The sequence below is a fragment of the Geotrypetes seraphini genome, chromosome 2 (assembly GCF_902459505.1).
Source record: "Geotrypetes seraphini chromosome 2, aGeoSer1.1, whole genome shotgun sequence".
In the NCBI taxonomy this organism is placed as follows: Eukaryota; Metazoa; Chordata; class Amphibia; order Gymnophiona; family Dermophiidae; genus Geotrypetes; species Geotrypetes seraphini.
The window spans coordinates 457,512,599-457,537,984 of record NC_047085.1 but is presented as its reverse complement, the minus strand read 5'-3'; the positions used below and the strand labels follow the sequence as shown (position 1 = coordinate 457,537,984).

The window sequence follows — 25,386 nt, the reverse complement described above, 5'->3', positions numbered from 1 at the left end:
ATAAAAGACATCTGCATATAATGAAGGGAGAATATGCAAATCAAGTTTGTGTAAATTCAATGTGGATATTCTGAAAACCTGACTGGCAAGAGGGTACTCCAGGACCGAGTTGAGAAACACTGCACTAAGGAAGTAGGAGAATTTGAGTATTTTTTTGTCCTCACTGAACACTTAGGGAAGCAAATCTGCCTTCCCAAAGCTGGAGAGCGCTGCTCATATACAGGAGTGATTGGGAATGATTTTATATTAAAAAAGGGAAATAAAAAAAAATCAGTTCCAAAAGGCAAAGATTTTTTTTTTTGTTAACAACTGGCCTTTTCTAACCCTCCTCCCTCCCTTTTTTTTTTAACCACACTCTTAGCAATACAGTAATTTTAGGCCTTCGACAGAAACCTAAACATAAATAAATAGCAGCAAAGCACAACATACAACTCTAAAAGGTCTCTACTCCATCCTCACCCTCCTTGATCTATCTGTGGCTTTTGACACTATAGACCACCACCTACTCATCGATACACTGTCCTCACTTGGGTTTCAGGGCTTTGTTGCCTCATGGTTTTTGTCTTATCTTTCCCATCACACTTTTAGTGTACCTTCACCACCATTCCACTATCGGTCGGTATACCTCAGGGCTCTGTCCAGAGACCTCTTCTTTTCTCCATCTATACTTTATTTCTTTAGTGCTCTAATCTTCTCCCTACTATTTCTGTCTCATCAACTCTATGCTGACAACTCACAGATCTACCTCTCAACACCTGAAATTTCTACAGGAATCCAGGCTCGAGTCTCAGCCTACCTGTCTGACATTGCTACCTGGATGTCTCACCGCCATCTAAAATTAAACATGACCAAGACTGAACTCCTTATCTTTCTTCCTAACCCCACCTCTTCTCTTCCTCCATTATCTATTTCTGTGGATCTATTTCTGTCTCATCAGCTTGCTACCTCAGGGTCAACTTTGACTCTTCTCCTTCTCTTCACATATACAACAGACCACCAAAACATATCATTTCTTTCTCCACAACATTGCTAAAATCAGACCTTTCCTTTCTGAGCACACTGCTAAGACACTCATCCACACTCTCATCACCTCTTGCCTAGAATACTGCAACTTGCTTCTCACAGATCTTCTGCTAAACCATCTCTCTCCCCTTTAGAAGGCAGTGAGACATTTATTCAGAATTCTGCTGCACGCCTCATATTCTACCCTTTCCTCAAGTCACTTCATTGGCTCCCAGTCTGTTTACACATATAGTTCAAACTCCTCTTACTGACCCACAAGTGTATTCACTCTGCAGCTCCTCAGTATCTCTCCTCTTCTCCTTCCCAGAAACTCCGTTCATCAGGTCTCTCTTATCTGTATCCTTTTCCTCTACTGCCATCTCCTGACTCTGTTTACATATAAACATGCACAACGTCGATGAGCACGTCATCGATGTTGTGCGTGTTTATACGTAATCCACATGTGTGACGGCACTCAGCTACATGGGCTCGGGGGTTCTCCAACGTGGTGCGGAAGGCTGGCGGATGGCAGAGGCATCTCCCTGAAGCAGCGCTGCCTGCAGCTATACAGGGACCCTGATGGTTGTGAGTGGCTGGCCACCTACAAACTGCAGCACCCGGCACCCTCCAGACAGGTACCCACCCCGGGCTACTTCCTCCCAGTTCCTTATAGCACTTTTTGGGTTGTGGAATGAATCATCTGAATTGCCATTATTTTCTATGGGGAACTTTGATTTGATATACGAGTACTTTGGATTACAAGAATGCTTCTGGAATTATACTCATAAACCAAGGTACCACTGTATATTGTAATTATAATTTTTAGTCTCTTTCAAGAAGTCATTAACTAGCATATAAGCTCACTTCTCCATTGATCTCCCATTTATAGTTTTTCACTGACAAACTGGTGGATACCTGAATGTCCTCAAAGTGGAGCTGGGGAAACAAAACCAGAGGAAAAATTCAAAAAGTGTGGGATAAATACAGAGGATCAAAAACTGTAGACTCTATCCCATGGAATATTGCTACTCCTTGGGTTTTGACCAGGTACTAGTGACCTGGATTGCCCACCGTGAGAACAGGCTACTGGGCTTGATAAACCATTGGTCTGACCCGGTAAGGGCTATTCTTATGTTCTTAGAGGATTACTATTTCGCAAGTGGATGTGATCAAAGAAAAAGAAATTACTGAGAAGTGTTCCCTGTATGGAGAGGCATGTTCAAGCCTAAAGAAAGGCTAACCTGCAAGTCCTGCACAGAGCAGCAAGTATAACTTAGAACTTTGCTGGATAGATTTGATGAACCATAGTAGTCATCAGTCAACTGTTACTAAGTTACGTAATCATATACCTCAATCACAAGAGGCCGCACAGCTTTCCGTTCCTTTTTACTTCGATGGATTCTCTTCAGGAGCTGCTCTATCTCCTTTGAAGCTCCTGACATCTGCTGAGGCCCAGCATTCACAGAACATCTATTAAAATGAAATCCATAACCTATAATGCATACTTTGAACTCTCCTTTGGTTTCGCTACATACCTCGTACACTTCCTTCATAAGTCCCAATTGCATTTTTCACCTGCTTTTTTAAGGTGAATTCCTATCCAAATACGTGATTTTGGGAGACTCTCTTGATCAATAATTGTCATACTATAAGAATGTGAATTCTGGATGCTACATCAAATAGGTAAATGAGTGTTAGGCATTGCAATTTTGGGCATAGATCACAGAGAAAACTAAACTACTAGGCACTGGTAAGGCTCTAAATAAATTATAGATCTTATAAGGGAAATTTTTCAAAAGGGAGCTAAGCTGAATTTGCTATGACCAAGGGCATAATGCAATCAAGACTTTTTGTTTTATTCTTAATTGCACTTTCAACCAGAAAAAAATAGAAATACAGTGGAACCTTGGTTTACGAGCATAATTTGTTCCAGAAGCCTGCTCGTATATCAAAGCGAGTTTCCCCATAAGAAATAAGGGAAACTCGCTTTGATTCATTCTACCTCCTCTTCCCCCCCCCGAGGCTACCAGCGCTGCTTCATCACCCCCTCCCCCCTGCTCGAACCCGCATACCCCCCCCCCGCGAATGCCCCCTCATCCCGTGAGAACCGCATAGCACCCCTGTGCTGGAAGCAGCATCTGCCCGCCCTCCCTCCCAAACAAGCTGCTAACCCCCTCTGTGCTTGCCGGTGCGAGTGATAGACATCAAGATTCCGCCTCTTTCCTTGGCTGGGCCTTGAGCATCTGCGCATGCTCAAGGCCTTCTGGCTCTCGCTCTCTCTGATTGGGTACGATGTCGGTTCGGGGGGTGCGATGCCGGTTGAGCGGAGGAAGGTGCTCGTTTATCGAGACATGCTCGGTTTGCGAGTTAAGGTTTGCGGGAGTGTTTTGCTCGTCTTGCAAAACACTCGCAAACCGCGTCACTCGCAAACCGAGGTTCCACTGTATTCAAAAAGTAGAGCATTGTGTAGATCACTGAAGATCCTACTTCAATGCATTTTGAATTTTATTTTTTGGTCAGCAAAATGTCTTACAAGACACTACATATCATATTATAGGACATCACAATTTTCCTTCTCTCCTGAAAAAATTATTTGACTGCTTAGAAACTAAAAAAGCAATGTATTTAAAGCATAGTAGACAGTGTGAGTGTTAAATGTTTATTTCTCACCTCATATTGTCACCATTCAATACATGTTTCTTAATACGGGATAGTTTACGTAGAGTTAATGTTATATCAGATGCTTCAGCTGTCCTCTGCATCAATTTTACCTGAATATTAGAAACATACCAAATTAACCATAAATAGAGAATACTAAGAACTAAGCAAATACATTAAAAATCTTTAACTTTTGCTAATTAGTCTTTAGCACACAGAAAATCATGCTCAAAACCAGATTCATGCAGGATTTCAATTTTATTACTTTATGATGGTCTGTCAGGACAGAACATGAGAAAAATCCAGTCTAAGTCCCCAAAGTTGTACACTTTGGGACAGATTCTATAAATGGGTGTCCCCGAGGGGCCATAGGTAGCTGGCCAATTGGAGTCTTAGGCCATTCCTACTGCATCCCAGGATGCACTGGGAAGGAGGCCCAAGACTCCGGTTGGCCCAGGTGCCTAAGATCCCTTCTATGGGAGAGACCTTAGACATCTGGGCTAATCAGAGGCTTAGGCCCAGAATGCACTTGGAAGGGGGAAGGTCCACCATTTTGAACTTTCAACTTAAAAAGTACTGGAGGGGGGGAGAGAGGGTGCTGGGGGGGGAAGGTCTACTGGTTAGGTGGGGGTGCCTGGCGGGGGGCATCACTGGATGGGGAGGGGGAGTTCCAGGGCAGGGGTTTTGGCAGGAGGGAATGGGTATCCCTCCTGCTGGCCAACTTCATGCACGGTGAGGGGGGGGGGGTTGTCCCTGCCTCGACCAGCTGATGCCAAGGGATCAGGCACCTGTAACATGGGCACTGGCTAGAGAATCAGGATGGTTAGGCGGGATTCATTTAACACACACGCCTACCTTCAGTTTCAAATTCTACAGTGGGACCAAAATGCTAATTGTGTCAGTGTGGGTACTGTACCCTTAGCGTCGGGAGTGATAATTAAGCAGCGCTGGAGTCCTAATGGACAGTTAAATACTGTGCCCACCACATTGTGGGATTTCTGAGGCATTTTTATAGCGACTAGTGATATATAAAGAAAAAGAGGGAGAGGGTGGAGAAACAAATGATTAAATGACTTGGATCACTGGAGCAGGCACTGGAATAGCTGTGTGCTATAGGAGGCCCTATGATCCCTTTTTTTTCTAAATTCTATGTTTATTTATAGAAACAAATTACAGAAATAACAGCCATTATAATATAACAGCAAAATAATAAAATATATATGAAATATAAGGGAAAAGAGAAAGGCAAAATTAAGATCATTAAGATAAATAATGTTTCAGAGCAAAACACGTTAACATGAGACTGAACATTGTTTTCTAGTTAAATGACATTCAAACCTATAGGTTAAACAAGTTAAATTCCACCATTTATCTTGAGATAACTGAGACAAGTCCTTCCATGAGAAACAAATAATTTTCAAAGCAATAGCTACAAGTGAGTCTAATAATTGACAAATCTTGTTTAGACAAAAAGATCCTGAAAAAATAAACCGTATTTTTCGCTCTATAAGACACACCTGACGTTAAGACGCCCCCTAGATTTAGAGGAGGGAAACAAGAAAAAAAAAACATTCTGAACCAAATTGTGCACCCAGCTCCCTCTCACTCCCTGCCAGGCTCTGCAGCCTGTAACCCTCATCTCTGGCGGTCTAGTGGTAGGCTGGGACAGGAGGGATCCGTCCCAGCTGACGGAATTTTTTCCTCCCTCCCGGTAATTTTTTTAATTCCCCCCGTTCCTTTTTATAACGCCCCCTGGCCCAACCGACCGCTTTTTAAAACACCCCTCGCCCCTGAAGTACCTTTCTAAATGCCCCTTAAGCCTGGTGGTCCAGCGGTATATCGGCCGGCAGGAGCGTGCTTTCTGCGTTCCTACCTGGGCCCGCGTCGCTTTATGAATGGCTGCTGTGCTCTAGCTGGACTCACGAGAACTGACAGCAGCCATTCATAAAGCGGCGCGGGCTCAGGCAGGAACGCAGAAAGCACACTCCTGCCGGCCAATACACCGCAGGACCACCAGACTTAAGGGGTGTTTAAAAAGGTACTACAGGGGCAGGGGGCGTTTTAAAAGGGCAGGCTGGTTGGGTTATCCGCTGCATGAGACGCACTGACATTTCCACCTACTTTTGGGTGGAAAAGAAGTACGTCTTGTACATCGAAAAATACGGTACTTTTCATTATAATAATTTTGTAACTAACAGCTACCCAAATTTCCAACAAGAACTTCTGTGAAAAAACCCAGTCATAAAAATGATGTTTAATATTAGCAACAGATGTTTTACATTACCAACATTCTTTTGCAAATGTAGGGTCAATTCTATGGGATTTAAGTGGTGTCCAATAAGCCTTATGCATTAAAAAAATAGAGTATATCGTGGAAGAGGATCTAGATTTGTGGAGGGAGGACCAAAGGACATTTCCAATCATCATTAGTCAGACAAATGAAGGTCATCCTTTCAGGAACTATGAAGACCTCAAAGTTGGTGGACTGGAATTTTTAAGATTTTTATATATCTGGGAGGCAGCATGATCCGAAATAGAAAGTTTGTTGCTCAGAGGAAGTATATAAGGTGTGATGTGTAAAGTCCAACAAGAAATTATACTTCTGCGAATTGCATTTCTTAATTGTAACCATGAATATAACTGAGAATCCTGTAATGGGTATCCCTGACGCAATTCAGTAAGTTTTCCAACATCTTGTGCTTGAATCAATAAAGACTGATAAGTCCATAAATCAAAAGTTTGCCATTTATGCCAAGAGACAGGGCATTTATCAATATATATATATGGATTGTTACAAAGAGGTATAGCCAGTGATTGAGAGAGAGGAATCTGAAGGATAGAGTCAGAGAGCTTTAATTGAATGCGAGAATGATTAATAATTGGATTAGATTTAACAGAATGCGGGAGAGCCATTCCAACTATTCTTTCTAGGGAAAGGGGATGTAAATAAAACTGTTCAATTTTCAGCCAGTGTGGGATAGAAGGAGATACTTTAAATGCAAACCATTGCAAACACTGCCGTAGTATAAAGGCTTTATAATATAATAAAAGATTAGGGAAATTAATACTTCCCAAATGCTTAACAAGTTTCAATTTCTTTAAATAAATTCTTGGTGTTTTATTTTTCTATAAAAATTTGTCCAAAATTCTTTCCAAATCCTTATAGAAGTGATTAGGAAATACGAGAGGGAAAATACTTAATAGATATGTAATCTTGGGAATAACCGCCATTTTATCTAATCTTCCCCACCAAGAAAGATGAAGAGGGGACTAAGAAGACACATTTTCTTTAACTAAGATCTTATCCTTCATTTTCAAATTCTAGAGCGGGACATTAATGCAAAGGCAGGTTTGTGTGGCAAATGAATCCCCTGAAGCAAGTCTGGGGACCGAAACGCTAACTGGGTCAGTGTGGATACTGTACCCTCAGCGTCAGGAGTGATAATTAAGCAGTGTTGGAGTCCTAATGTACAGTTAAATACTGTGCCCCACATATTTTGGGATTTTTGAGGCATCTTTATTGTAGCAATATATTTTACTGGACAACATGTTGTTGTGTGTTAATCTTTACACAAAGAGAGAAAGAGGGATAGGGTGGAGAAATAAATGATTAAATCACTTGGGGCTAGATTCACTAAGCCCACCGATCCTACCTGATCCGTGGGCGATCCGAGGCAAGCTGACTGATCCATAATACGCCCTCATGCAAAGGGGGCAATGGAGGCATGCCCCTCACCAACGACACGAATTGCTGGAGAGCGATCCCGACGCATGCACAGACCATCTACTTTGCCTGTAGATGGTCTGCGCAAGCATTTGCTGTCCATGCTTTTTTAAAATTTATTACATTTTTACTCACGAGCTGTGGTTAAATCATGGGCTCGCACTGCAGGGAAGGACGGAAAGCAGGGGAGTCGGGGCAGTGAGCGGAGCAGCAAGCAGAGAATCGCGGCAGAGGGCAGGAGATGCTTTACTGAAATCGGCAGAGAGTTGGGGCAGAGAGAGCTGGGCAGCAAGCAGGAAAATCGGGGCAGAGAGCTGGGTGGCCAGCATAAAAGAGTCAAGGCAGAGAGAGCGGGGTAGGGCAAGCAGGAGAGTCGGAGCAGAGAGCAGGGTTTTTGCTTAAGTGACTGGTCCTCACCAGTCGCTTGTTTTTGGATCAGCCAGCCCAGTCAGTGTGCCTTCTTTAGTTTTGTGAATCGCAACCGTCCTACTTTGCATGCGCGGATTGGAGGATGATCGGCACAGAGGTTAGTGTATCGGGTCGGAGGAAAATCAGGTCGGTACACGATCGCAAACACGGTCAGTGGGTTTAGTGAATCTAGCCTTTTGGATCGCTGAAGCAGGCACTAGAATAGCTGTGTGCTATAGGAGATCCTATGATCCTTTAACAGTTACAAGTCTGATGTTTCTCCTTTCCTTGACTGATATTTGTAAATTTGTGAACTGTTTTGTGCCAATCTATAAAAGATTTGTTCTTTTAGATCTGCAAATATGGTGAAAGAGTGATTTTTTTGAAGTTTTGGCATATAGACATTGTAAGTGAAATGTGCAGAGTCTCTTTGCTATAGGCAAAAAGAGATTTATAGTATATTTAGGTTGGGAGGGGAGGGATCTCAGATCTGGTATTAAAGGATGTAATTAGGAATATTTTTAGTATACTGAATTTTATATAATTTAGGTATTAAAAGGGTTGGGAGGGGTTTTTTATTCATTATATTTATGTGGTACATGAAAGTTAATCAAGTGCTGTTGTATAAGTTCAACTGTGTTTCTATGTTACACTTGTTGTAATATGTAAAAATGAATAAAGAATTATAAAGGATAGGTCTCTATTGGGTTAGCTATTTAGATATGTTTTTATACTTCCTTGCCAGTGTGCAGTAAAAACTAGCATACTACAGGATACATTGAGGCATTCCACCGTAATTTTGGGATGCGTGCACACTAGCCACGTGCTAAAAAATAATTATTTTTTTGCAATGGGGGTTTCTTGAGGGGTAGAAAGTGGGCATGTTCTGTGCTAAATGATTAGTGCAACTACATTACTAAGTACTATTCAATTAGTGCGTGAGCCCTTACTGCCTTTAAAATGGGTGACAATTAAGGGCTCACATGATAGTCTGTTTTAATGGCCATGCACTAATGGCAAAATTTGTGCATGACCATTAATGCAAAATTCCATCATTTTATCCCAGAGGTAAAAATGGCCTTAGCAAGCAGGAAAGACGAACTAAGTTCAACACTGCTTTTGGTGCTTCATGGTCTTTATCCAACATCATTTTCTATGTTTCTACATTTATGAATGTGTGCCATGAAGGGGAAGTGAAAAGAAGCGAGATTTTAAGTAGGTATCCTTTTCAAGGATAGGCTGTAAAAAGATTTGAAAATGATGTGGTAGTGATGAAACAAACCGGGACAGTAGGTTTCATCTTTTTACAGAATCCACCTAAAATAACCCAAAAAAATTCATTTCATGATGCAAATTCATGTAAACTGTTCATCTGTTGTAAAAATTTATATCCTAAAGCACTATGCAATTCATAGTCATTCAGCTTCATACAGATCTTAAACGGTGGACTACATTTTCAATTTTCTATATACTAGTATCAGGAACAAGTTAAAACTCTTCTTGGCATAAAATGTATTTTATGAAGGCCAGAAAGCTTAAGTAAATTCTGGCCTGCAATTGCAACCCCTTCATTCACCCTCAGTTTCTCTTCCTAAATTACTACAACAAATTCTTACACTGTGATGCACAGTTATTCAACAAAAAGCATAACAGCTCCAAATAAGCATTCCTACCCCCTCATCTTTACCTGATCCATCCCATTAAAGACTTCTCGTAAATCTCCAGAAGCAGAAAGAGTTCTACTAGCTCTAATAGATGCATAAATGTGTCCCCTCTCAGATATTCCATTAGACAGTGCTTGAGCTCTCATTCGTACCAACACTCCCAATCGTTCTTCATCTTCAAAATGTGGCCTACAAGACAAAAAAGTACAGTAAGAAAGTAACATGTACAGGAGTGCTCTCAAAACAGTTTTATCCACAAGCTTCCACTAACACCTCAGAAACATTACCTACAAAATGATTGAACCAAATTGATCACAGACCTGTACTCTGACCCACTCCACTGTTAAACCTTTCCTCAGAATACACCGTTATTCACTGCTGCCTAATCATTCAACCAATGAATGCCTACCACCAATACGAACAAATTTATTTCACTATATAAAGGAGAAATTAGGTTCTTACCTGCTAATTTTCTTTCTGTTAGCCTCTCTAGACTGGTACAGCTCTTTACTGATGGGTAATATCTCACTATGACCAGCAGGTGGAGACTGAGACCAAAACCTTGGTTGTAGTATATTAGCTGAGGCTCCACCTCCTAACCCAGTCTGCCGAATAGCCAAGCAGAACTAAGAAAAAACTAATATGTAACAGTAACAACACTTCGAACAGGAGAATAAAACAACAAACACATAGGAATGCTGTTGGAAAATGCATAGAACCAAAACCCTGCAGTGAAAATGTCCCCACAGCTCAACAGCTAGGCCAGCTGAGCCATAGCCATTGTTTTTGTATCTCCCTAGAAACACGCCCTAGAAAAATACTAGAACCCACAGAAAAGCAAAATCTTCATGCAAACAAAAACCACAATCACCGCAGAAAGACTGATAGGGTGTGGAACTGTACAGGTCTAGAGAGGCTAACAGAAAAATTTAGCAGGTAAGAACCTAATTTCCCCTCTAGACCGGTACAGTTCTTAAGCAGGCGAATTTGAGATTGCAATTTGTTTACCCGGGCTCCTGAAGAAAGACCCTTGCCCAAGGAGGTGTTGAAGAGAACTCCAAGGTACTCCAGGCACCGAGATAGGGGTCAACCGACTTTTGGAAAGGTTGACAATCCAGCCCAGCGACTGCAGGAACTCCACCACCCAAGCCGTGACCCAAGTGCTCGCCTGCAATGACTTCGCTTGAATCAACCAGTCGTCCAGATTGGAATGAACTAGAATGTCCTCTTTGCGCAATGCCACTGTGACCATCGCCATAACCTTGGTAAACGTCCACGGAGCCGTGGCCAGACTGAAAGGAAGCACACAAAACTGAAAGTTCTGACCCAAGATCGCAAAGCGAAGGAAATGCTGATGGGAGGCCCCGATTGAAACATGCAAGTAAGCCTCTGTCAAAATCGAGAGAGGTCAGAAACTCCCCCGGCTGAACCGCCAGTCACCGACCTCAGTGTCTTCATGTGAAAAGAAGGAACCCTGAGAGCCCTGTTGACCCCCTTCAAATCAATAAGACCCCTCTTTTTTGGGTACCACAAAGTAAATCGAGTACCTGCCGGAGAAACACTCCTGAGGAGGGACTGGAACAATCTTTGAAGTATCTGGTGAAAAGCCTGCTTCTTCCATGGTGCCTGACAAGGTGAAGCTAGGAAAAGATCTTGCAGGAGTGAGCAAACTCCAGCGCATAACCGTCCCGAATCACCTCCAAGACCCATTGATCAGATATGATTTCTGCCCATTTTGGATAAAAATCACGCAACCGGGCACACACCGGAATCAGAAGGGGTGCCGGCAAGGAGTCATTGGGCAGGACGGGGTGCAGGAACAGCGGCGGAGGGATTCCCAGATCCTCGACAGGCCCCCCCGAAAGGACTGAATGCGCTGAAAGAAAAGACCTCTGGAAAAACTAGAAGAGAAGGGAGAACTTCCACAAACATCCCCGAGCAGTGCCACCCATAACAGCTGGGCGAGCACAGTCCTCAGGCAGGCGAGGCACTTTAGAGTTCGTCAGAGTCTTAAGTAACTTATCCAAATCCTCTCCAAACAAAAAAAGACCTCCTAAAAGGAAATTAAGTGAGTTTAGTCTTGGACGGCGCATCTGCCAACCAAGCGCGAAGCCACAAGGTGTGACGAGCAGTCACCGCTAAAACCATAGGACTTGGCGGACGTCTGCCACCAAGTCATAGAGGGTGTCTGAGAGGACAGAGGCTGCCATCTCAATCAGTCATTCAGACTCATGGTCAAGGACTACGCTCGGCACACAGAAAAATGGTCCAAGCTACGAGCCCCCCCCAAATAGCTGCCTGGACTCCCTAGGCAAGAGCCATTACAAATTCTGCTTAAGAATGACCTCAGGATTTTTTAATTTTTTTTTTTAAAACACAGAACAGACTCCACTGGCTCTCAAAGACTGTATGCCTTGTTTGAATAGGGGCAAGGCTTACTAATGAGGGCACCTTATAAAAAATGTTGGGGAGGTGGAGGAACCAGTATGAGACATGTCAGGTTTGACACATCTCCAACCTCCGAAGTCGGATGGACTCCCAAACAGGGCCCAACCCAGCATTAGTCCGCACAAAACAGGGACTAGGAGTCCTGAACAAAATCCAACAGCCCTACAGAAGGGAGATGGTTACAACTGACTCACACCTGCTGGAGACTGAGAGAGACTGCAGTAGTTAGGGGGAGCAATCTATTAAGTAACATTCCAAGTTTTGTATCAGTCCTCCACCTGCTGGTCATGATGAGATATAACCCGCTTGTAAGATGCCTATGCAGGGTCTGGAGAGTTGTTAACGAATTACAAATTTGGAGTGAACTCAATAGAAGACATATCCTCTGGGTAACAAGATAAGGTGTACCAATAGCCATGGACCAAATCTTTCAAGACTGTCACAGCTAGTAAAGCCAGGAAGAGAATGAATGCTACTCCTGGTGCTGCTGCAATCTCCTTACTCTAGGATCCATACACAGAGTATCAGTACCAATACTTCACATCTTCCTTCGGTATTTGGTAAGGATTTTCCAGGATTCCAACACACCCCATGAAACCCTCATGGTAGGAGCTTCATTTCCCCGCTCCTCTGCTTCAATTTTGGTGGCACTGAGGGGAAAAGGTGGGGAAGGATCCCATCTGCTACCTCCACCTCACAGCTAACATGTTTCTCCAGTCATGCCAAACTTTGACACTGTTACTGCTAAAGTCAGAAATGAAGAGGGGCTCTGTGCTGCAATATCTCCAAATCCGACCAGTATGAACAAACTGCTACCCCACTGCAAATGAAGCAGTAGAAGCCAGCAGAACTGCTTATTCCTGTTTCTCATAGGCTCCATACTTCCTCCTTCCTGGCATAAATTAAAGTAACGCAAAGTAATTCCACGTAAAGTTATGTAAAGTGGTGTACGAAAAGTTATGTAAAGTTAGGTATGCAAAGTTTGTAAAGTAATGTAAAGAATTGTATTGTCATCGCCTGGAAATGACCAGCCATCTTCTAATGTAATCCGCTTAGAACCGCAAGGCACAAGCGGAATAGAAATCACTAATGTAATGTAATGCATAGCTCAAAGACTGCAACCCTGGAGAATCAGCTGTCAGCTCCCTCCCAACCCCACACAATCTGACTCAACCCACCACAAAAAGAATTCTGGGCCTCCCCAGTTTGGCTCTGCCAGTGTCTCCACACAAAATGTGAACCATTCTTGAGACCTGAGCCCTGGCACTAAGCAGATCAGAAGCTTTCAGTGTCTTACCAGGATTAGAATGGGTGCAAGTGGATCAATTTTTCATTCTGTCAAAAATTACAGACTAGGGGGACACTCAATGAAATTACAGGGAAAAACCAATAGGAAGAAATATTTTTTTACTCAGAATAGTTAAGCTCTGGAACACATTGTGGTAAGAGTGGATAGCGTAGCTCAGGTCTGCACAACTCCAGTCCTCGAGGGCCGAATCCAGTTGGGTTTTCGGGATTTCCCCAATGAATATGCATTGAAAGCAGTGCATGCAAATAGATCTCATGCATATTTATTGGGGAAATCCTGAAAAACCTGGCCTGGTGAGGGCTGAAGTTGTGCAGGCCTGGCGTAGCTGGTTTTAAGAAAGGTTTGGACAATTTTCTGGAGGAAAAGTCCCCGTTATTAAGAAATGGGGGAAGCCATTGCTTGCTCTAGATCAGTAGCATGGAATGTTGCTATTCTTTGGGTTTTTGCCAGGTACTAGTGACCTGGATTGGCCAGGTCTAAGCAATCTACACCACATTAGAAAAGCTTAAAGAAAAGTCTTTTGTTGTACTGTGTTAAGACCTTGATACTCAAATGTCATCATAAGTGATGGCTAGAACTATGATTCTAGAGTTAATATCTTTTGCCCAATTGCTGTCTTTTTGCTCGCTCTCTTTTTTTTTTTCTGTCAGATACTGCAGAAGAAGGTTATAGGCTGCCTCATACCCTGCTGGCATGAGTTCCATAGAGCCCTCTGTCAGCCAGCCTTACCCAGTGAAAGCCTATAGGCTATGGCTTGGGATCAGACCCCCTCTGGTCTTCACTGGGGTTACGGATTGTGGCCCAAGCCCCAAGAGCTACAAGGGTCAAATAATTCAATGCCAAGGGATGTGAGCTGTGGACTGTACCTCAGAAGGAGGGGCCCAGGGAGTCGGAAGAAAATCTGCTGTACTTGTCCAACCTGCATCATCTGCATGAGCTAAAGAAATATGGAAAAATTCCAGGCAGTACCTCCTCTTATACCAGTGATATCACTTAAGAGAACAGCTTCTCTACCTCATTTGTTGGTTAGGGGGGGCTGGTCTAGCAGGATGAAAAGGAATATCTCCTTTAACTTAAAAAATAAAGATATAAAAAGGTTATTATATATAGTTCAGTTATAGATTAATAAGCTTACTCATTAAAGATTTCACTCCACAAATGCATCATATCCGGTAGATTTCTCTCCAAGCAAAATGATGTAAAGAGCACACCCTATTGGAAAACAGAAATAGTTTACTTGTACATAAAGATAACTTTCAAAGGCATTTCTATGAGGAAAGCAAAGTTGGGGCAATAAGAGTTATGTGGATAAGATCAGACCCACAAGCACAATAATGCCATTCAACAGCATCTACACTGAACAGTTCTGAGGTCAGGAACACCAAGATTCTTTGAGCATCTGTAGGATCCCCTTACGTACTCTCAAGTCACTCTCACAGATTAGTCTGAACTCAAGTCCCTATTATTAAAAAACTTGCATTTCTTAGCATTAAATCTTAGTTGCCAAATTGCAGACCATTCATCAAGCTTCACTAGGTCATTCCTCATATTTTCCAACCATCAGTGGGTGATACAGCAGCGAGATCTGGAAACAGTGGAGGGGTCCCACAAGAAGATGAGTCCAGTGCAAGCCTATGCCAGGAGGAGAGAAAATGGATTGGAACGAAGGAAACGGACCTATGGCTGGAGAGATGGACATACACCAGGGACACAGACCTGTGGCTGGAAAATCAAGAGAAGATAGAGAGGACAGTAATCGTCATGGGGGACTCCATCATCAGACAAGTCGACAGCCACATAGCGGGAAGAAGACTGGATCGACTGGTGACCTGCCTACCGGGAGCCAAGGTTGAAGACATAGTGAGCCACATCGATAGGATCATTGACAGTGTGGAAGAAGAAGATACAGCGGTGATGATCCATGTGGGGACAAACAACGTGAGCAACAGGAACTACAACAGAGAAGTACTGAAGGACCAGTTCCGGATGCTAGGAAGGAAGCTGAAGACCAGAACACAGAGGATAGCATTCTCAGAGATCCTGCCGGTACCCAGGGCTGACGAGAAGAGGTAGATGGCGCTGCAAGCAGTCAACGCATGGATGCTTGTGTGAGGAAGAAGGTTTCCACTTTGTGCGCAACTAGATGACGTTCTGGGGGAAGAGCAAGCTGTACAGGAAGGACAGATTACTTCAACAGAGACGGAATGAGGTTACTTGCAAGCAACATCAAGAGAGAAGTTGAGAAGTTTTTAAACTAGGAAGAAGGGGAAGCCGACATTCGACCAAGAGAAAGAATCGATGGTTCGGGAACCGGTATACCCACAGGATACCGTACAGGAAGATAGAGGGGAAGACTCATCGGAGGATACCGTGCAGGAAGATATAGGGAAGACTCACCAGATCACAGGCAATACAGACCGATAGGGACACAAGAGGGAAGAAAATGCAAGAAAGGAACAGGCCACAAACTCAAGTGTATGTATACGAACCCAAGGAGCCTAAGGAATAAGATGGGTGAATTAGAAGCAATGGCACAAAAAGATAACTGACATCATCAGAATCACGGAAACATGGTGGACTGAGGAAAATGTCTGGGACACTGTGATACCAGGATACAAGTTATACCGCAGAGACAGAGTGGCTCAAAAAAGTGGAGGCATTGCCATATACGTCAAAGAGGGAATTGAATCTACTGGAGAGAACACGCCACAACTGACGGATAAGTTAGAGTCTCTATGGATCAAACTTCCGGGAACAAATGGACTGGAAATGAAAATCGACATCTACTATCGACCCCCATGGCAGTCCAAAGAAATTGATGGAGAAATAACGGATGAGATTAAACGCAACTGCAAGGAAGGCAACGCAGTTATCATGGGTGACTTCAACTATCTGGGGATAGACTGGAACCTAGGCACCTCCGGCTACGCTAGGGAGACCAAGTTCATGGATGCTGTAGGTAGGCGATTGCTTCCTGGAACAACTTGTCAAGGAAAATACAAGAGGAAATGCAATACTGGACTTAATTCTAAATGGACTACGAGGACTGGCACAAGGTGTAGAAGTAGAAGGGACGCTGGGAAACAGCGATCACAACATAATCCGCTTCGACTTGGATGCAGGGGCGAAATATCGGTCCAGAACAACGGCCACGGCACTGAACTTCCAAAAAGGGAATTATGAAGGGATGAGACTCATGGTGGGGAAGAAGATTAAGATGATGATAAGCACTGTAAAAACGCTAGAGCAAGTTCTTTTTAAGGACACAGTCACCGAGGCACAAAATCTACATCTACTGCGTATCAAAAAAAATCCCCAAGAGGAAAAGAACAAAGAACCGGCGTGGCTCACTGTAGAGGTGAAGGAAGTGATCAAAGACAAGAAAACTTAGTTTAAGGAATGGAAAAGGTCAAAAACGGACGAAAATTGGAATAAGCACAAACATCAACGCAGGTGCCACAAGGCGGTAAAAGGGGTCAAAAGAGACTACGAAGAAAAATTAGCCAAGGAGGCGAAAAATTTCAAGCCGTTCTTTCGATACATTAAGGGGAAATGACCCGCGAAGGAAGCGATGGGGCTGTTGGATGACCATGGAATAAAGGGAGTGCTTAAGGAGGACAAAGCCATAGCTGACAACTGAACACGTTTTTTGTGTCTGTATTTACAGAAGAGGATATACGCAACATATCGGAACCCATCAGGCTCTATGCTGGAAACTGATAGAGCTGACGGTCAGTCTCTAGAAGATGTTCACAGGCAGATTGATAGGCTAAAGAGCGATAAATCCCTGGGACCGGATGGCATCTGAAAGGGACTATAGCTGAACTGCTTCAACTAATAGCTAACCTGTCGATCAAATCGGGAAAGATTCTGGAAGACTGGAAGGTGGCGAATGTTACGCCGATCTTCAAAAAAGGTTCGAGGGGCAATCCAGGAAACTACAGACTGGTGAGTCTGACCTTGGTAACGGAAAAGACGGTAGAGGCGCTGATAAAGGACCGCATAACTGATCACCTTGATGGGCACGATCTAATGAGGACCAGCCAGGACGGTTTCAGCAAAGGCAGATCTTGTCTGACGAACTTGCTGCACTTCTTCGAGGGAGTAAACAAGAGGATAGACAAGGACGACCCGGTAGACATTGTATATCTGGATTTTCAGAAGGCGTTCAACAAGGTTCCACATGAACGACTACTTCGGAAGATTGCGAGTCATGGAATCGAGGGTGAAATACTCGCATGGATTAAAAACTGGCTGGGGCATAGGAAACAGAGTGGGGATAAATGGACAATACTCAGACTGGAAGAGCATCACCAGTGGGGTGCTGCAGGGCTCGATGCTTGGACCCGTGCTCTTCAACATCTTTATAAACAATCTGGACATTGGTACGATGAGTGAGGTGATTAAATTTGTGGACGATACGAAGTTATTCAGAGTAGTGAAGACACAGGGGGATTGTGAAGATCTGCAACGTGACAATCAAATTTGAGAAATGGGCATCAACATGGCAAATGAAGTTCAATGTAGATAAGTGTAAAGTGATACATGTCGGTAACAAAAATCTCATGCACGAATACAGGATGTCCGGGGCGGTACTTGGAGAGACCTCCCAGGAAAGAGACTTGGGAGTTCTGATTGACAAGTCGATGAAGCCGTCTGTGCAATGTGTGGCAGCAGCTAAAAGTGTGAACAGAATGCTAGGAATGATTAAAAAGGGAATCACGAACAGATCGGAGAGGGTTATCATGCCGCTGTACCGGGCCATGATGCGCCCTCACCTGGCGTACTGCATCCTGCACTGATCGCTGTACATGAAGGACACGGTACTACTCGAAAGGGTCCAGAGAAGAGTGACTAAAATGGTTAAGGGGCTGGAGGAGTTGCCGTACAATGAGAGATTGGAGAAACTGGGCCTCTTCTCCCTTGAAAAGAAGAGACTGAGAGGGGACTTGATCGAAACGTTTAAAATACTGAAGGGAATAGACTTAGTAGATAAAGACAGACTGTTCACCCTTTCCAAGGTAGGGAGAACGAGAGGGCACTCTCTAAAGTTGAAAGGGGATAGAGTCCGTACAAATATAAGGAAATTCTTCTTCACCCAGAGAGTGGTGGAAAACTGGAACACTCTTCCGGAATCTGTTTTTGGGGAAAACACCTTCCAGGGTTTCAAGACAAAGTTGGACAAGTTCCTGCTAAACTGAAATGTACGCAGGTGAGGATGGACTCATTTAGAGCACTGGTCTTTGACCTGAGGGCCACCGTGTGAGCGGACTGCTGGTCAGGATGGACAACTGGTCTGACCCAGCAGCGGCAATTCTTATGTTCTTATTGCAGATTTTCGTATCATCTTACCTGATACACCTTCAACAATATCACTTACAAAAATGTTATAAAAGAACGTATGTGCCTTTGGTAAAATAGTGCCTAAGCAGGCACCTACTTGGCCTCTTAAGAGGAACTGTACCTTTTTAGTGCATAATTTCCCTGGGGTAATTTTCAAAGGAAAAATGAGTATATTTTGCTCTGAAATTCTAGTGAAGTCTAAATGGAAAAAACATATGCATACTTTTTATTTGTGCAAGCAGTTACAAAATCACTTCAAAATATAACCAAGCAAAATGAGAAACCTTGTAATGCCAGTTTAAAGGAACTCTTTTGCAAAAGCTTGAATAATTGTTCTTATATAGGATTAGAGTCAATATAGAAACATAGTGCTCCTTTTACAAAGCCGTGCTAGTGTCTTAACGCGCGGAATAGAGCGCGCTAAATTGCCGCACGTGCTAGCCGTTATCGCCTTTTGAGCAGGCGGTAGATTTACAGCTAGCGCGCGCTAAAACCGCTAGCACAGCTTTGTAAAAGGAGTCCATAGAAACATGATGGCCCATCCAGTCTGCCCATCTGCAGTAACCAATATCTGCATTTCTTGCATGTATATGAATATTTGCTATATCAATTTACAAGAAAGCTAGAAAGTTTCACTGTAGCACAGTTTCCAGATATTTACAAAATGATGCAAAGTATAGTAATTCATAAACAAAGACTGGATGGAATTTTTATTTGAAGGCATATCAGGCTTTTATCCAGAAAAAACTGTATATGATCTGGTGTAGGATACTACTTGTAAACTTTATTTATATACTATGAAAACCTTTCAGTTCGAGGTGGTTTACAGAAAAGATGGCTGAGGACAATCAGCGAGCTACAGGAATGGAGAAAGGACTGAATATTGCATAGATTGAATAGAGGAAGGTTAAGCAGGGTTTTATAAGGAGGGAAATAAATAGGTAAGAATGTTCATAGTCTTAGAGCAACAATGTGGAATACAGAGTCTTTTCATGGAAAATTTAAGGTGGGTCATCCTGTTTGGGGAAGAGGAGTGTTTTTAGGAGCTTTCTGAAGTGCATGTTAAGAGGTTGATGTTCTGACCAGTTGGCTCCATTTGGTGTTTTTGGAGGTTGCTTGGTAGGGTAGGAGTCTGTTGATGAATCTCTTATGGGTGAATCCTTTAATTGACGGAAAGGTGAAGAATGATTGAGGTTGAGTGGATTGTCTGGGTCTGGTGAATGTGAACCGATTGGTGAGGTAGCTGGGCAGTAGACCGTACAGAGCTTTGTACAAGAGACATCCGAGTTTGAAAAGTACTAGGCTATCAATTTTCAGCCAATGAAATTTTTGGTAGAAAGGTGTGATGTGATTGATATTTTTTTTTCAGGTTGAATACGAGTCTCACTGCGGTATTTTGGATGATGCTTAAGTTTCTGGAAGTGTGCGCGTAGTCCTGCTAGGTAGATGACGTTGCAGTAATTTAGGATACTTAGGACTAGTGTTTGGACTAGTAGTTTGAAAGGTGCCTGGTCAAAGTATTTTCTGATGTATCTGAGTTTTCAGAGTATGATGAATCCTTTGCGTGTGACATGGTTGACTTGGGCAGATATGGACAATTGTCTGTCTAGATGCGAGCCCAGGATCCTGATTGTGGATGAGATCGGGAAGTTGGTTCCCCTTAGGGTTATGGAGTTTATTAAAGAGTTGGTGGCTTTGGCTAAGAATAATTTTGTTTTCTCCATGTTCAGTTTTAATTTGAAGTGGGTCATCCAATTTTCTATTGTAGACAGGATGGTGTCTATTCTGTATATTTGTTTGGGTGTCAGGCATGTGACAGGGAGGAGGACGATCATGTCATCTGCATAGCTGTAATGGGAGACATTTAGACTACTGAGTTCTCCTAGAGAAGCAAAGTAAATGTTGACGTGCAAGGGCGACAACGGGGAACCTTGTGGGACGCCAGTTGCTGGTCCATGCTGTAGATAGCGTGTCCCCAATCTTGACTTGGTAGCTACGAGATTTCAGGAAGCCTCTGAACCTGATAATCCGTAGGCATCTAGGTGGGATAGCAGCAGGTTCCACAAGGTTGAAAACACTGCTGAGGTCGTTACATAGAAACATGATGGCAGATAAAGGTCAAATGGCCCATCTAGTCTGCCCATCCATAGTAATCATTATCTCCGTCTCTCTCCAAGAGATCCCACGTGCCCACGTTGAAAGATGAGCATGTTTAGACCCTTGCTTAGTAGGTTATATAGGTCAGTGATACGATTACCATCTCAGTACAAAATGACTGTCTGATGCCCGATTGGGGGACAAGGAGTAGTTGAAAGTGTTCCAAGAGATTCATCAATTGAATTTGTATTACTCTCTCCATCAGTTTTATGAAAAGTGGGATTAGTGCGATGGGCTAAGTGGCACTTTTTTTGTCTTAAACATTGGGTCTAATAATGATGTGTCCTCTTTTAGCTGGGAATTTTCCTTTGCTTAGTATTAGCCATAAGTACAGATCTGTCAGGAATTATCTGAGGCTTTAGACATTAGAGCAGGTGGGCAGGAGTTAATGCGAGAGTATGTTTGAGTGTATTTTTTAAATAGGAAGTGAAACTGAGACCAGGTTGGGTTGGTGAAGAAGCTCCAGATCATGTCAGCTCGGGGGGGCAGAAATTCTTAAGTTCAGTGTGTTTGCGAGTTTGGTGGTGTGGTTTGTGCTGAGTGGGGCTCTTGCGGTTTGTATTTTGTATTGAAAATGGTGAGCGAGGGCATTGGCAGAGGGAGGGAGGTCATGGGAGGGGCTGGTTAAAGGTGAGACATCAGTCAGTTTGTCAACTAGTCCAAATAGCTCCTTTGAGTCAAGGCCATGCTGGTTTATTTGGGAGGAGTAGTAGTTTTTGCGTTTCTCTTTCAGTTGGAATTTGTATTCTCTTGATTTCTCTCTCCATTTCAGTTTGGTGTTTTCTTTACTCTTATCGGATTATATAGAGATTTCTCTTCATAGTTGAAGAGATTGTAGAGAATACAGGGTGAACTTACTCAGATCATAAACCTTAAGAGACAGTAAATACAACAATCACAAATAAAGCGGCATTAATTTAACCCAGGATACTGTGGACCCTGCTCTGGGGTTCAACTACATAATATATCATTTTTTAGAACTACTTAAATCACACTAACAGTTAGAGACCTGCAGTCCAACTGTAAAACTGAAGTTTAAACAGTCTATTTTGAAGGAGATACAGTTATAAGGTAAAGCTTGCCAATGAAAAGATAGCAGAAATGGATACAAGTCCGAGATACTATTTATTGAATCCTCCAATGTAATTATTTTAACAAGACATCAAAGGTAGCAGTAACCAAAAGTCAAACATGAATACCAATATAGATGGAAGATTTGAAAATATGCTCCATAAGAATTGTTCATCTCAGTATTCTATCAACATTACCATTTGGGGAAAAGCATTATGGCACAACAATTTACCAGATAAAATCACAGAACAGGAGAAGACTCACTCGTCTCTATTATTGTATGTAATTTATGCTGTATTATGATCCTGAGGGAGACCTTAATACTGGTCCAAGAAACTACTGTGAATTGATTACCTAAGTTATAAAAATAAATTTCAAACTATCAAAGCTTGCTCAAACATTATGGATTGTTTGAAACATCAGATCCCAGGTTACAACAGAAATGTACATACAGTCCTTTATCTTTCATGCCATGAGCAGTCAAATAGTCTACTGCTATTTTTTTTTTACCTGTTCATAAGCATCTAGATTAGAATCATCTGGAATTATCAGTGGGCTCACGGACATTTCTCCAGTTGTCAGCTCAATTTGTTGAGCTAGTTTTCTGTAATCATAAACTCCAGAACCCATCCTGTAAAAATAAAATATTCTAATAAGAAACATAGAAACATGACGGCAGATAAAGGCCAAATGGCCCATCTAGTCTGCCCATCCACAGTAACCATTATCTCTCTCTCTCTTGAACTCAGACACAGTCTCTGTTTCCACCACCTCTTCTGGGAGACTGTTCCACGCATCTACCGCCCTTTCTGTAAAAAAGTATTTCCTCAGATTACTCTTGAGCCTATCACCTCTTAACTTTATCCTATGCCCTCTCATTGCAGAGTTTCCTTTCAAAGGAGGTTGGATATTTCTCTCTGCCAAATAGCAACAGCACATATATCAGGTCTTTTAATCTATAGCATAGAAAATATTTAGTTTCAAATGTTTGACTAATGCCTCTATCTACAAAAAGACATATGGGGAGCAATTCTATAACTGGGCATTCCCTTTTAGGTACCCCCAAGTTTCTGTTATAGAATACTAGCATAATCCTGCATCTGTGCATCTAACGTTTAGCTGACAGAAGTTACACCAGCCATTGCACTGTCTTAACTGGGGGCACCTAAAAGCTGTAAGGATGAATATAACTTACTATATTCTGTAAGATGCATAAGTGGCGGTCCTGCCCCCAGCCCCTCATGCTCCATCTATGTGAATGTCCTCTTGCATTTACGCACTATGCCGCTTACCCACACGCTTACACAATAGTGCTCAATCTACTGCCACTTAAACACATGATTGCAAGTTTTCTATACATTTAAGCATACAAGTTTCAAAAGCAGTGCACTCCAGACTTACTACTGAAAAATAATATTTAAAAACATAATCATGAAGTATAAACAAATAAAGTACATAATAAACAATGTTGAACATATCACGAAATCTAAAAGTGAGTGAAATATGTAAAACTGCATTAAGATGAATTGAAAACTGAATGAATAAACATCCGTCACTGATCAATGGTGAAGTAGAAGAATATTCACAATAAATTTATAAATGTAGTCAAAAATCCTTTAATAGACCCATAAGGAGTAGTCAGCACATAATAGGGGTTCACAATCTCTTCTTCTATGTATATTAATTTATTTTAAAAATTTATATACCACCTTTAAACAAAGCGGTTTCCATAAAAATTAACATACATAATTGTAAACATAAGACAGAATTACAATTCTAAAATCAAAGCTAAATTACAATACCATAAATTACAAAAAAAAAAAAAAAAAGAGAGGATACCATTTTTACCCAACAAACAATATACCCAGCCTAAAATATCCACCAGGCAATCAATAACAAATACATTTAAAGATCCACTTATTAACTCGAACAAACAGAGCCAAGACAGAAGTTACATTTTCCAGGAAACATATCATGTAGGCTGATACGGCTCTACAAATAGGCATCCACAAATAGCTTGGTTTTCAACAGCTTTTTAAAACTAAAGCGGTCAGTGCATATATCTTAGATGTCCCGACAGCTTATTCCAAAGCATCCCCAAATCATGACACTTCCACTTCCATGCTTCACAGTTAGTATGAGGTTCTTTTCCTGGAATGCTGTATGTGTTGTATGCCAAACATGTCCTCTTTACTGGAGTCCAAATAATTCAATTTTAGACACATCTGTCCATAGAACACTATTACAGAAGTGCTGGTGATTGTCTAACATACTAAACTAAACCTTAAGTTAATATACCGCATCATCTCCATGGATGTGGAGCTCGGCACGGTTTACAAGAACTTAAAATATAGGAAGAGAAGGAAAAAAAAAGGTTTACATGAACTTATATAAAGAAGAGAAGAGTAAGGGGGGATAGAATTACATTTTAGTGAAAAGCCAGGTTTTCAGTTGCTTGCGGAATAATTGGAGGGAGCCCAGGTTTCGCAGCGGGGTAGTAAGGTTGTTCCAAAGACCTGTGATTCTGAAGAGAAAGGATTCTCTCTGGCAAACTTCAGTCTGGCCTTGATGTTTCTTTTAGAGAACATAGGTCCCATGCAAGTTAAATTTGTGTAGTCTCTTTCTGATTGTAGAGGCATTCACTTTCACATCAACAGTAGCAAGAGCCTACTGTAGGTCCTGTGATGACATTTTAGGGTTTTTGGAGACTTCTTTTAGCATCTTGCGGTCTGCTCTGGGGGTCAACTTGCTTGGACGGCTAGACCTGAGCATGTTGGCAGTTGTTTGGAAAGTCCTCCACTTGTACACTATTTTCCGGACCGTGGAATGGCTAATATCAAATTCTTTTGAGATCTTTTTAAATCCCTTACCAGACTTATAAGCTGCTACAATCTTCTTTCTAAAGGCTTCAGACAGCTCTTGATTTCACCATGGTGTTCACTCTCACCGCAGCAGTCATGAGCACACCAAATTAAATGTCTGAGGTTAAGTAGGGAAAACCTCCTTCAAAATGCTGAGTAATGATGTTCTAATCATATGCATCTGATATGATACACCTGTGTGTGATTTGAGCCATTTTAAGTGGGAGGATATATGGGGGTGTCCTAATTTATTCCTCAGCTAGAATACGTGAATGTGTCTATTTTGTAAAGCTTTGTCGATGATATGCAATGTCTCCATTTTCTTCTCTCCTAAAGAATCCCTGACGAAGGCAAAGTTTAGCCGAAACATGGACTGTGTTGGATCTGAAATATGATGCCATCTTTGTGAGGAATTAGTTGCCTGTGGTATATGCGTTATAGTGTCAAACACACAGATTGTTGTGCTTTTAACTTTCACGTTTTTATATGCTTTTATATTTAAAATGGTGCCTAAAAAAAGGCGCTGTTTACAGAATTAGCGGCATCTATGTAAAAACTTAAGCTCCTAAAATGAGGGTTTTAATGGTCTACATTTCAGGTGCCTAAGTTTTTGGAGAATCATGCTTAGCAGCACCTAACACACGCTCTAGCCTCAGAAACGCCCACCTAGTTGTTAGGTGTCACTAAGCACAATGTGATAGAATCTTTTTTTTTTTTTTTTTGATGGCATAAAGAATATAT

At 42.2% G+C, this 25,386-nt stretch overlaps 1 protein-coding gene across 1 annotated transcript in view; it reads right to left on the bottom strand.

Annotated features, from left to right (window-relative positions):
- Positions 1-25,386, bottom strand: part of LOC117354932 (presequence protease, mitochondrial-like) — a 155,094-nt gene that overhangs the window by 7,562 nt on the left and 122,146 nt on the right. The window contains exons 17-22 of the mRNA XM_033932894.1: positions 22,295-22,415; positions 14,349-14,425; positions 9,480-9,645; positions 3,673-3,773; positions 2,340-2,472; positions 1,867-1,938 (exon numbers count right to left, since the gene is read on the bottom strand). Coding sequence (XP_033788785.1) covers positions 1,867-1,938; positions 2,340-2,472; positions 3,673-3,773; positions 9,480-9,645; positions 14,349-14,425; positions 22,295-22,415 — 670 coding nt within the window. The remainder of the gene's footprint in view (positions 1-1,866; positions 1,939-2,339; positions 2,473-3,672; positions 3,774-9,479; positions 9,646-14,348; positions 14,426-22,294; positions 22,416-25,386) is intronic.